Source organism: Mauremys reevesii, linkage group 1 (assembly GCF_016161935.1).
Source record: "Mauremys reevesii isolate NIE-2019 linkage group 1, ASM1616193v1, whole genome shotgun sequence".
Lineage (NCBI taxonomy): Eukaryota > Metazoa > Chordata > Testudines > Geoemydidae > Mauremys > Mauremys reevesii.
The window spans coordinates 275380674-275394213 of NC_052623.1; the positions used below are offsets into that span (position 1 = coordinate 275380674).

Here is a 13540-nt window from a genome sequence, read left to right on the forward strand (position 1 = left end):
GAGGACGGCAGTCAGGCAGCCTTCAGCGGCATGCCTACAGGTGGTCCACCGGTCCGGCGGCTTTGGTGGCAATTCGGCAGCGGGTACGCCGAAGCCGTGGGACCGGCAGACCTGCTGCAGGCAAGCTGCCGAAGGCTGCCTGACTGCCGTGCTTGGGGCGGCAAAAAAGCTAGAGCCACCCCTGTCTCCTGTAGGCATTTCTTGGTGCTGAGACGGAAATAAGGTCCTGGAAATAAACATCTGCCCCACATTGGAAGTTTTGTCTCTTTGTTTAATTTGGCAGCATACAGGTGGATAGAAGCAAAATTTCTAATTTCCTGCCCAGGTGCTGAGCTGGTTGCAGAAAGCATGTGCCAGCCTAAGCCCCTAGCAGGCATGAAATACTGCTATCTGCCACAATAACTAAATGATTTTAACCATGTGGTATGTGATCTGTGTTGAGATCCAATCATCTTAGTAACTAATGACACAAATTTAGTTGTAAGTTATAGTGTGGACAGAGACTAAAGATCAGCCTGCCTTTTCTACTGATAAGCAATTGGATCGCAAACCCACCTGAAGTGATGATCTTATTGCCAAGATTCAGTGAATAGGTATATGGCTTCTACAGCTAATTAAATCTGTTAATTATAATCTAAAATTCACTAGGCTTGGCAATAATGTTTCACATTTATACTCTGCCTCAGATGGGCATGATTTGATGTTTGCCGTACTAAAGGGAACAAAAACCAGCTGAATCACTTCAGAACAAGTATGTATGAAAAACCCTGAATGCAGTGAGTTTGCAATAAAATGCACATTCACAGGACATATAGTGTCAGGTTTTTACTTTGTGAAAATGGCTGCCTAAACTCACTGTTCTAAGAAAATTGATTTAATAAAAGGCAGTTCTAGGGTCATGAACCACATGGCTAATTCAAGTTATTTGCATCTTGTGATTGAATCGGCTGTTTCTCACCACAAGGAACTTCTGAATAATTGTGCTCACATCCAATTCAAGAGATCTATAGCCAATATGACAGAACCATGTCTTGTAGAAACAAATGCATAGTCCTCTTGTCAATGTTCTAGAGGTATTAAGAGAGCAATGGACTATGACCTGTGAGTTAGAGCCATGCCTCTCTTAGCTACTGGGGATCTGACGGAGCTGTTCCTGGAGTTGGTTGTAAGTGCACCAAAGGCTGACTTCTATTAAAGAAAGAACAGGAGTACTTGTGGCACCTTAGAGACTAACAAATTTATTTCAGCATAAGCTTTCGTGAGCTACAGCCCACTTCATCAGATGCACAGGATGGAACACACAGAAGTGAGCTGTAGCTCACAAAAGCTCATGCTGAAATAAATTTGTTAGTCTCTAAGGTGCCACAAGTACTCCTGTTCTTTTTGCAGATACAGACTAACACGGCTGCTACTCTGAAACCTATCTATTAAAGAAGAAATTGTTAGAAGAAACACTCTTTACACTGACACCCTCTGCAATTATTTCTCTGTCTTGAGTCTTGTGATAAGATAATTGAAAAGGTTGGGTCCAAATAGCTCTGGAGTCCTCAAGACTGCTTGAGCCCAGTGAGTTTGGTTTTAGGCTTGGGCATACAATCATACAGAGACTCACTGGCTGTGCTGGTCAATGATCTCCTTGTAGTGATAGATAGAGGTCAGATGTCCATGCCAGGGCTTTTACTGGCAAAAACGTTTTAATGCTTGGGATTTCTTTCACTCCCTCTTCACTACTATCTGATGGTATTGCTCAAGGCAGAAACTTCAGCAGATGCTAAAAGTTATTTGCCTTCTTGGGAAATGTTGCCTTTCAGCTGCAATATAGTACTCATAAATTACTGAGTATGGGGACTTACATGAAGTGCCACAGTTCTGAGCTTGTAAGGATTATCATACCATCCCCTGCCCCCTCCAACATGTGCACAACATTAAACAAAGTTAGCAATAGCATAGTGGTTAGTTTGGGTTTTATACCAGAGAAGTTTGATTCAAGCAAACCTTCAGGTATAAACACTGTTCCCTGCCCTGTATCCGTCTCTGCCTTTCTCTCGCTGCCCCACCTCCCCACCCACACACCCCTATAAATTGAATGGTCTTTAAGGAGCTCAGTCCTATTCTTTTTGGCTATCGGGCCTTATTTGAGGAACAGAGGAGTGGCCATAACACATTAGATCATTGAGCCTTGTATTCTGCCTGTGACAACCATTAGAACTTCCAGAGGAAGGTGAAAAGACTCAGTTGCACCTAACAGCTAAACCTGAAAGGGACTGACCCACTGTGTTTGAGGTGCTGACAAAGGCTCAGCTCCCACTGAAGTCATCTTGAATGGATTTTCCAGGGAGTCAGTGCAATCTATTTCACAGTTAGGATGGAGCTCCTAGCCAAATGTGTAATAGTGTACAAGGAGAAGGAAACCACCCTCAAGGACTTCTAGGATGATCAGTCTATAACAATAAAAATAATAATAATCATTAGAGATGGTCCTGAGCTACGAAGTTCAGATACGTTGGTTCCCAAACTGAGGAGTGTGTGTCTCTCTTTATTAATAATAATTTGCACTTAATGTCTGTGCCCTGTAGATAAGGATTACCCTTAGCATGCAGAAGTGTAACTATTACTGTTCATAAAGTAGTTTATCCCAGTGATTTTCAAATTATGGAATGCTGGCTGGCTGGCTGCCTTGTTCCTCCCTACCAAGTTACATTAAAAAGACAGATACATATATATAACTGTTCCATGTAAACGTTTGCTGTAGCTGCCACAGACATGTTATGTGATTGTAAATGGAAGGGGAGGTTGTCTGTGCAGTTGTGAATATGAAGTGAGATAATGCTCTCTCTCTCTCTCAAGTAAGATATGATGGACACAAAGGAATAATTTGAGAATTGTTGATGCAACCCTTTTTGTAATCTAATCGCAATATTTGACTCTACCTCCTGTGACGCTAAATCCCCAAAGGTTGACTATACACCATAAGAAAAACCTCTCTCTTGTAGCTATTCCAAATTTAATCAAATAAGTAACCAACTAACCCTTTTAGAATTTAGCGGAAAGGACCCTAAAAGAGCAAAAATAGAACAGGAATTACTTGTGGCATTTTTTAATGTATAGGAATTTTTGAGAAGGGTTTTGTATGATTTGGATAATAAAATTAATATATGACCATTGCTTTTTAATGGACCATATTGTGTAAAAGGAGGTCTATATTTTTGCTGTAGCAGTAAAGATACTAGATCAAATTCTCTGCATTTATTTACATCAGCAGAGAATTTGGTCCATTCTATTTGGTTTTATCTATATATTCTAGACTGGATTTTGCTGTACATGAAAGCGATTGTAGTCAGGGAAAGACGATTGGCTGACTTCCTTGTCTCTCTTGTTTAATTATGCGTGTGGAAGATAAGCCATCTGTGGATTCAAATCATTATGTCTCAGGGTGCATCTACACTGGAGCTGGAAGGTGTAATTTCAGCTTGCTGAAACATAGGCTGACCGGATAGCAAGTGTGAAAAATAAGGAGAGAGGGTGGAGGGCAATAATCGCAAAGCCCCAAATACTGGGACCATCCCTATAAAATCAGAAAACCTGGTCACCCTACTGAGACATACCTGCACTATCTCTGATCCAGCTAGTGCACTAGAAATAGAAGCGCCGCTGCAGCAGCGTGAGTGGCAGGGTGGGCTAGCCAATCTGAGACCCTTGGGCAGCGATCCTGTCCTGCTTCTGCCACCACATTTATTTTTAGCCTGGGTATGTCTACTTCAGCTGAAATTCAGATCTCCCACCTTCAGTGTACACATTCCCTAAGGATAGTTCCACCTATGCACTCAATTGCACTTCAGTAACATAAGAACATAAGAACGGCCATACTGGGTCAGACCAAAGGTCCATCTAGCCCAGTATCCTGTCTACTGACAGTGGCCAATGCCAGGTGCCCCAGAGGGAGTGGACCTAACAGGCAATGATCAAGTGATCTCTCTCCTGCCATCCATCTCCATCCTCTGACAAACAGAGGCTAGGGACACCATTCCTTACCCATCCTGGCTAATAGCCATTAATGGACTTAACCTCCATGAATTTATCCAGTTCTCTTTTAAACGCAGTTTTAGTCCTAGCCTTCACAACCTCCTCAGGTAAGGAGTTCCACAAGTTGACTGTGCACGGTGTGAAGAAGAACTTCCTTTTATTTGTTTTAAACCTGTTGCCCATTAATTTCATTTGGTGGCCCCTCTAGTTCTTGTATTATGGGAACAAGTAAATAACTTTTCCTTATTTACTTTCTCCACATCACTAATGATTTTATATACCTCTATAATATCCCCCCTTAGTCTCCTCTTTTCCAAGCTGAAAAGTCCTAGCCTCTTTAATCTCTCCTCATATGGGACTCATTGCAACCCCCTAATCATTTTAGTTGCTCTTCTCTGAACCTTTTCTAATGCCAGTATATCTTTTTTCGAGATGAGGAGAACACATCTGTATGCAGTATTCAAGATGTGGGAATACCATGGATTTATACAAGGGCAATAAGATACTCTCTGTCTTATTTTCTATCCACTATTTAATGATTCCTAACATCCTGTTTGCTTTTTTGACTGCCGCTGCACACTGCATGGACGTCTTCAGAGAACTATCCACGATGACTCCAAGATCTTTTTCCTGATTCATTGTAGCTAAATTAGCCCCCATCACATTGTATGTATAGTTGGGATTATTTCTTCCAATGTGCATTACTTTACATTTATCCACATTAAATTTCATTTGCCATTTTGTTGCCCAATCACATAGTTTTGAGAGATCTTTTTGAAGTTCTTCACAGTCTGCTTTGGTCTTAATTATCTTGAGCAGTTTAAGCAGCAAAGAATCCTGTGGCACCTTATAGACTAACAGATGTTTTGCAGCATGAGCTTTCGTGGGTGAATACCCACTTCTTCGGATGCAAGCAGTTTAGTATCATATGCAAACTTTGCCACCTCACTTTTTACCCCTTTCTCCAAATCAAAGGCTTTCTGGAAATCTAAGTACACTATGTCCACTGGATCCCTCTTGTCCACATGTTTGTTGACCCTTTCAAAGAACTCTATTAGATTAGTAAGACATGATTTCCCTTTACAGAAACCATGTTGACTTTTGCCCAACAATTTATGTTCTTCTAGGTGTCTGACAATTTTATTCTTTACTATTGCTTCAACTAATTTAACCCAGTACTGATGTTAGACTTACCCGTCTGTAATTGCCGGGATCACCTCTAGAGGTCTTTTTAAATATTGGCGTTACATTAGCTATATTCCAGTCACTGGGTACAGAAGCCTATTTAAAGGACAGGTTACAAACCATGGTTGATAGTTGCACAACTTCACATTTGAGTTCTTTCAGAACTCTTGGGTGAATGCCATCTGGTCCTGGTTACTTGTTACTGTTAAGCTTATCAATTAATTCCATAATCTCCTCTAGTGACACCTCAATCTGTGACAATTCCTCCGATTTGTCACCTAGAAAAGCCAGCTCAGGTTTGGGAATCTCCCTAACATCCTCAGCTATGAAGACTGAAGACACAGCCAGATTAGTGTCTATAACATGTTTTAAATTTCTAATCTTATCATGCACTTTACATTAGCTATAAATGATGCATCATAACCCAACATAACAAGATTGAGATATGACATAAAACATCACAAAGTAAACGGGGTCATTTTACTTGATTTTACTAAGACATTTATCATAATGTAAAACAAACAGTTTACTGAAATTCTTCATTAAGAAAATATTATTATTGCCACAATGAGCTTTCAACTGCAGCTAATGGTTTAAGATGATATAGCACGCTCCATTGTAATCTTGGTAGCTTCCAAAGATGGTAAAAAAAAATCTAAAGCCATTTTATGATATCGAACACATACTAATGGCAGAGAGACAGTAAGATTAGAATATCTGAGAATCAGGTCATTTCTTTAAATAGAAATCCTTTCCCCCCAAAAAATATACTGTACCTCATTCACAGCCATGGAGAGACTGCAGCAATATGTAAAAGGAAAGAGTTATAGGCCCAAAACTATAGACTTTACTCACATAAGTGATCTCATTCACATAAACAAGGGCTGCTAGGCTGAGGCCTATAGTTTTACCCAAATTTTACCCTAGAAAAATATATTTAAAGCACTTTACGATAATGAACTGAGTGAAAATGTTATCTTTATGGGACTATGATGAACGGGAAGATGATTTTTGTTTCAAAATTATTTTTTCATGCCAACACAAAATCAGGGGTGAGGGAGGTTGAGGGAAATAATCTCTACAGTAGCCGTTATATTGCTTTATCCAACCTGGGTGCATCATGTATAAAGAAAAAAGTTTCTCTCCTTGAATGAAAGCATTGTTGGAATAATAGTTTCAGCAATCTTGGTTACACATTCCCCTCCTGCTGTTCGGTGACCATATTTTAATTTAATAATTTTAAATTTCCTTCACTCTCATCTCTCAGCAGGAACCTAAAACTTGACCTAACTTTTGTACTGGTGACCCCTTTCACACAGCAAGCCTCTGAGTGTGATCCCCCTTATAAATGTAAAAAATGTGTTATTAATTTAACACTATTATAAATGCTGGAGGCAAAGCGGGCCTTGGGAGGGAAGCTGACAGCTCGTGACCCCCATGTAATAACCTCGCAACCCCCGGAGAGGTCACGACCCCCAGTTTCAGACCCCCTGTCCTACATGGACAATCATGGCCAGACTTCTGTGTCTATGGGCTTCCTAGTAAACACACATTATGGTAGGGGGAATGTCATTAAATTACCATGAATCCCACAACCTATTATGGCCTTTTCCTTACTTGAAGGGCCCTGCTCCCACAATCAGAGCCAAGCAGACAGACCCACTACACCAATGTGGAACTCTGTAAGGCTGCACAGGGAGCCCTCAGTCCATCCTACACTGATCTGATTGAAAGCCAGACTTAGGTTTGCCAGTTATATTTCTATTAGCTCTTTTTCTGTGCTACAAGGAGAGAATTACCTTACTACATTTTACATCTAGCCATTTGACAGGATTTTCCATGAATGAATAAGCAAGTACATATGGATACTGTCTGATTAGGAAGCGGTTGGGCAGGAGAGGATGGGGGCACTTGCCACACGATCACACATTTTCAGATATTATGACCTATCTTGAAAATTTCCATTTTCATAATGGTAGGAAGTCTGTTCCTCTATATCCTGTGTTACTCCCTTTTGCTTTCTCCATGCCTTTTTCCGCACATCGTTGTTTTGACTGGTAGCGCCGTACGTTTTCTTTGGACTAACAAAAGTTTCACTGTTCAGTTCCGTTTCTTCAGCCAGTTCATCTTGGTCGATTATGCCACATTTCTCTTCGCTGAGGCTTTCAGGGTCAGCCCATTCTTGCTTCTCACCAGAAGCAAAGATAGCATAGAATATCACTCCACTGTAGTGCACGAGAGCTGCTATCAGAAAGACATTTTGCCACTCTTCCCGGGTCTGAAAGAATGATATAGGACTCATTAGGTTTGCAGTAAATGGAAATACTAACCTTTGAATTAGACCAGGAGTTAGCACACATTGTACATTGATTGATTGTCGGATTCCTAGTTTTATAAATAAAACATTTGAAGAAAATAATTGTAAAGAATATTTCTTTTTCCTCCATGATGATAGCTAATAAAATACTAATAGGATTTCCCCGTGGGTTGTAGGACACTCATGAAGTTAGAAGGCCATGGCCCTTTCTAAACGTGAGAAGTCAAACCCCATTTCAGAGCGATGATTGCTCAGGAACCTCAGCAGTCTTACACTGCAGTTTTCCAAGTAACTCTTGCAGGTTTTTCTGCAGGATAGCATGATACCACCCTAAGACAGAATCCTAGTGAAATTTCAGGGCAAGATGCTTAGCAGGTGTAAACTGTATCCCTCTTCCATTGATACCAGCTGAGGATATAGCACCTAGTATTTTGGTAAGGGGAAAAAAACCACACACAGCTGAAAAAAATTAGAGATCCAATAACCTTTGAAATGATCTTAATCTTGCATGTAATTTAATCCTCATTCTAGAACCAGGTAAGGAAACATTACCTTGTGTTTAGTCATCGCACCAACAATGAGTGGGCACACCATTCCCGACAGTGTCCCCACACCATTGGAGATCCCCATCAGAATGCTGGCGTACCGGGGTGCAATATCCAAATGGTTGACATTAAATCCTGTAACAGCAGCAGCAACAATCAACTGCACAGTCAGTTTCACGCCACGGGCTAATATGATTTGCTTAACAGTGGTTAAAGGAGATTGAAAATGGAGAGGGAATCCACAGTGCATTAACGAGGGAGAATGGAGAGCTATCCCTCTGCTTTTAGCAAAGGAAGGGGAGCTGCACCCCTTTATCCTGCTTCCCCCTTCTTTTAACCCCTGCAGCTCCAATTTTAGGACATAACAGGAGATATTGCTTATTTTTTACGATTTAATCCTTTAAGGCTTCAGTGCCTGCAGTCACCTAGCATCTGAAGTGATGCACCCAACATTGAATTTTTAATTAAAGAATTAACAACTCATAAATTTGGGTCTCTTTAATTCTTCAACTCAGTTTCATGCTTTAATTTAGGGAGCGTTTTCAGAAAAAAAATTTCCCTGTAGTTTTAGTGACAATTTACCAAAATACCAGACAGCCAGAACATATAGTAGAAAGTTTAATTACATTTCCTGTAGATTTCTAGTGGATAAATATTTTATTAGAAAAGATAAAAAGCAATTTAAGTGATTGTCAAGCAGTGTAATACTGTAGGTAACAAAAGCTGTGCGTATCAGCTGCGGATACCTGCAAGGAAAAGCCAAATTGTATTTTCTCAAGAGTTCGAGGGAACTGAAAGCACTAAAAAGGCTGGGTATTGGTAAAATTGGAATTAGAAATAAAAACTCCTCTCCGATGAGAAAAATCCTGATATTTCTGCAGTGGAACACATGTTTCCTCTTTATCAGGATATCTCTGTGGTCAGCTTTCCATGCTCATTAACAGGAATTCCTGATGAACAGAAATCACCATTTGAAAAACAGTGGTGTCCAAGGAACTGCAGAGCCCAGCATGTTGCTGGATAAGCCCATGGAGTTGAAAGGAACTACCTGCACCGGGGCAGAAACAGTTATAAAGACACACAGCTTGATGACCCAGCAGGTGCAGCTGGCAGGGGAAAAGCAAACTGGCAACTAGGGTACAGGCAGTAGAGAGGTAATTCATACACTTTCTGCAAGTATCAGAGGTATAGAAGGACTGGGGTGGGGGACTGTTAGAAGAGCAAACAGACAGAACCACATGATTACAGTCTGAAAATTATACTGGCTGTTTAAACCACATTTCAAATTTTCTCATCTTACATTTGAATTTCAGAATAGTTAGCTCTGTATCCTATTAGGTTTAATGTTTTGAATGATAACAGCCTAATCTGAGGTAAATGTGCATTGCAATCTGAAGAGCATGGAGGTATTGTAAACCCTAGAGTGGTAAAGATTCAGATTCTCATAAACTCCACGCTCTCTCTCTCTCTCGCTCTCTCTCTCTAAATAAATAAAATGCAGGTACTGCAGTAATCATTCTGTTGCAGCAGGAAACAGGTCTTTCCCATAAGCAGCCATGTAAGTAGCTAATATGATGATTAATAAGATGAAGCTTTACCTGAAATAGCAAATCCACTAAATCCTACTGCCAGCACCAAGAAGGAAATAGCCACACCTCTTGTATGAGAGTAACCAACCACCAAAAGCAAAGTTGCTTCCATGCCAAAACCTGCAAATGGAACACGGGACTAGATTAAGTTCTATAAAATATACTGGTTAAAAAGACACCAATAAGGACTAATCAATCTAGTGAGTTTTAAAATACGAGTTAATGCACTTTGGGGCGTTACAGTTGCCACTGAACCCAGTTGCCAATTTTTTGTGGGTCACAATAACATTTTACTGTTTGTATGTTTATTTATTTTAATAGTTCTTCTTTTCCCTGTTGCTGTGTGAGAGACCCAGACAAAACAACCAGGGAAACTGACACACTGACACACAGGGGAAACAGTGAAAGTAATTACTGTATATGCAAGGTGCTGTCAAATGCCTAAAGTAAACAAACTTGGAAAAAAGAGAAATATTTCTCTCTTCTAATTCATTTCAACTCTAGTGATCTGAGATGGCCTTTGTAATAATAGTAAATGAAGATTTTCTCAAACAGCAGTGAGACATTATTATAATAAATCGTCAAGCACCACAAGGAACTTCCGGAAACTAACTTCTGTCTTTGTTAAGAAGTAGTGACCATTCTTCCCGGTGCATCAAGTATGGGTGACATGATGGCAATCCCCTGGTCAGTTAATCTGAAAATGTTCCTTGATGATTTAGGGTCAAATTCAGACCTGCTCCAAGCAGGTGCAACTCTTGATTTACTTAATTCATACCGTGCCATGTATAGGGACATAAGAACAAAGGAACTGACAAACTAGAGTAGTTCCAGGGTCCATCTAGCTTAGTAACTTTTCTCTGACTGTGATTAGCACCAGATGTTTTAGAGGAAGGTGTAAACCCCCAGCTGAGCAATTACACAATAACTAAAGTTACAATTTTGTCATGGAGGTCACGGATTCTGTGACTTTAAGAGATGCCCATGAGTTCAGGTTTCAGCCCTGTGTGGTGGGGCTCGGGGACAGAGTACCACCTTCGCCCCTTGACTCACCCAGGTAGTCACCCAGCCTGTGGGTCAGTGTCAATGCCTCCGAGTTACACTGTAATACTTTATTGTTAAATTGTTACCCATTTTTGTTGCCTTGACTGTACCCTGATTTTGTACATTTTTATGACTGTACCATGAATTTTGCCTAATTTTACTACGACAAAACTGTATCCGTAGCAAGAACAAATCTGTGATGGGATGTTCATACCATATCACCCCATACCATAGGTGACACATAGGGGGGCATGGAGGGTCAAGTGCCCCTCCCCCGGAAATATGCTGGGATGGAGGGCGGTAGTGGTTCTGGGAGGGGCTAAACATACCCGGGGGGGAGGTGCAATGGAGAAGGACAGAGCCCCTCTCTTCCTTCCTCCCCACTGCTCGGCCTGCAGTGGGGAGGAAGGGAGAGAGGGGCTCTGTCATTCTCCATGGCGCCTCCCCCCGGGTATGTTTAGCCCCTCCCAGAACCACTACCGCCCTCCATCCCAGCATATTTCCGGCTTGCCTCGCCCCTCTCCTCAGTAGCCAGGTCTTGGCAGGGAGCAGAGGGGGTGGGACACCGCTGCCTCCCCAGCAAGACTCTCCCTCAGGCAGTTGCTTCACTGCACAGAGGAGTCAGCTTCAGCCGGTGTGAGAAGTGGTTCCATCCCGCTCCCTGCCCAGGCCCAGCTGCCAGGGAGAGCAGCCAAACATGCCATGGGGTAGACGCAGCAGAAGGACAGAGCCCCCTGCGGGTAACTCTGGCAGGGTGGGGAGAGCATGGCTAAGATATAAAGCCAGGAAGTTTGCAGCAGAAAGGAGCTGCTGTGTGGAAGTTGGCAGTCACTCTCTGGGCGTAGAGAGGGAAAAATAGGAAACCTGCAGAGAGAGAAGTTGTGATTTGTGCAGAAATTGCAACACATGACTATATGTTTTATCTGTAAAAGCCAACAGTACCTCCACAATTCATTATTTTTCTTACAGTGGTAGTGGTTAAAATCTTTCTGCTTCGTAAAAAGTCAGCTAATTGCCCACCAATGGGAACAATAATTGTCATGACCATGTGTGGAACTGCAGACAAAAGGCCAACCTGAAATTAAACAAAATATATGTAAGCCCATGTATTCTCTCGTTCTATTTTTATCCTTTGTTCAGCAATATTTTTTCTTCTGGAATGTATTTGTTTAAACAGATGCTAAGGCAGAGGATTCTGGGCTGCACCTCTTACAGAATTTTAAGCCCAGGGAGAAGAGGGTTATGGAATCTTTAAGCCACCTTTGTGACATCCCAGTTTTGTGCTGTTCTAGGAGCTGGAGCAGCCTTGGCATAATTTAGACAGCCCAGGAGGCGTAAGTTATGGCAGCCTCCTTTGGCTGGCCAGTAGGCCACAGCACTGCCAGAAATCTACGGCCCCCATCCTGCCTTTGGGGGTCCCCTACACCAGGGCTTGAGAGGGGGACCTTGGGTGGCAGCTTTATGGCTCTCTCCATAGCTTCTGCACCAGGGGAATTCTCCCTCAGCCTGAAATGGGGATTTTAGGGCCCTTTTATGCCACTCTGTCCCTCTCTGTCAGCTTAGAGGAGCCAGAGAAAGGTTGGGAATCTCATCCTAGTATTTTCATACTTTTTTTCTGGTTCTTATAGTTACTCTTGCCAAGGAATTAATTAGAAGAAAGTTAAAATTCCACTTATCCCTGCACTTGTTATAAATAGGCTTAGAAGGATTAGATTTTTTATTGGTAAATGTCAGTAAACGTTGTTTTCACCATATACACAGCAACCGACAAACATAATTCCATCTATAATAATTGAAATTTATGGCTAGGCTTAGAAAGAAAAATGCCACTTGAAAACTTAAACAAAAGTTTAAGGAATAGCTCAGTGGTTTGAGCATTGGCCTGCTAAACCCAGGGTTGTGAGTTCAATCCTTGAGGAGGCCACTTAGGGATCTGGGGCAAAAATTGGTCCTGCTAGTGAAGGCAGGGGGCTGGACTCAATGACCTTTTGAGGTCCCTTCCAGCTCTAGGAGATTGGTATATCTCCAATTATTACCTTACTTTCTTAGAGTTTGATTTAAGGATATTTACTTTGTATATTTTGACATGTGATGTTGACAATTTGTGTTTTAATGGTTATAAAAGCTTTAAAATTTTCAATCTCAATGTCTGCTGTCATTCAGTAATTATTGTCTGGACCCCCTCCCCCCCACAATAATTTCCCACAACTGTGAAAATTTACATAGATAAAAATAAGGAAAAAAAGCTTTAAAATAAATATTGATATCATCAGCTATAACTGGCTTTGGAAGGAGTTGAGGCCTCTCAGCACCTTGCAGGAACAGGTCCAAAGTGCAAGAGCTGGAATTAAGAAACTTACCTTACTTATTGCAAAGCCAAAGACCTCTTCAAAGTAAGCAGGCTGACTTATAAGCAGCAAATAGAAGGTCCAGCTTCTACAAAAGTTTGCCACAATGATTGCATACACCGGCATTGAAGTGAAAAACTTCTTCCAAGGGGTACTAAATTTCTAGAACAGACAAATTGAAGACTTTTTGTATAGGTAAAAGCAAGGCAGAGACAGATTTTCCTTTCATATTGGTTGTATCCCCCAGTGCAACTTTACTGATTTACACTGGTCTAAGCAAGTGGAGAATCAGCTCCTAGGTTTGTGGCTGGGAGCAAGAAAGAGCTTCTTTCTTTGAAGGGTTAGGACTCTAGAGATACTGTGTAGAACAATGGTTTTCAAACTGCAGGTCGCGACCTAGTACTGGGTCACGGAATAGAAGGCACTGGGGTGTGGTGGCTCTGGTCAGCACCGCCAACCGGACCACTGAAAGTCCCGGCAGCGGTGCTG

General features: G+C 41.6%; 1 protein-coding gene across 1 annotated transcript in view; it reads right to left on the minus strand.

Moving 5' to 3' along the window:
• Positions 1–6689: 6689 nt before the first annotated feature.
• The window catches only part of SLC17A8 (solute carrier family 17 member 8), a 43272-nt gene continuing 36421 nt past the window's right edge, over positions 6690–13540 (minus strand). The window contains exons 8-11 of the mRNA XM_039494807.1: positions 11646–11778; positions 9669–9779; positions 8078–8205; positions 6690–7486 (exon numbers count right to left, since the gene is read on the minus strand). Coding sequence (XP_039350741.1) covers positions 7148–7486; positions 8078–8205; positions 9669–9779; positions 11646–11778 — 711 coding nt within the window. The 3' untranslated portion in view covers positions 6690–7147. The remainder of the gene's footprint in view (positions 7487–8077; positions 8206–9668; positions 9780–11645; positions 11779–13540) is intronic.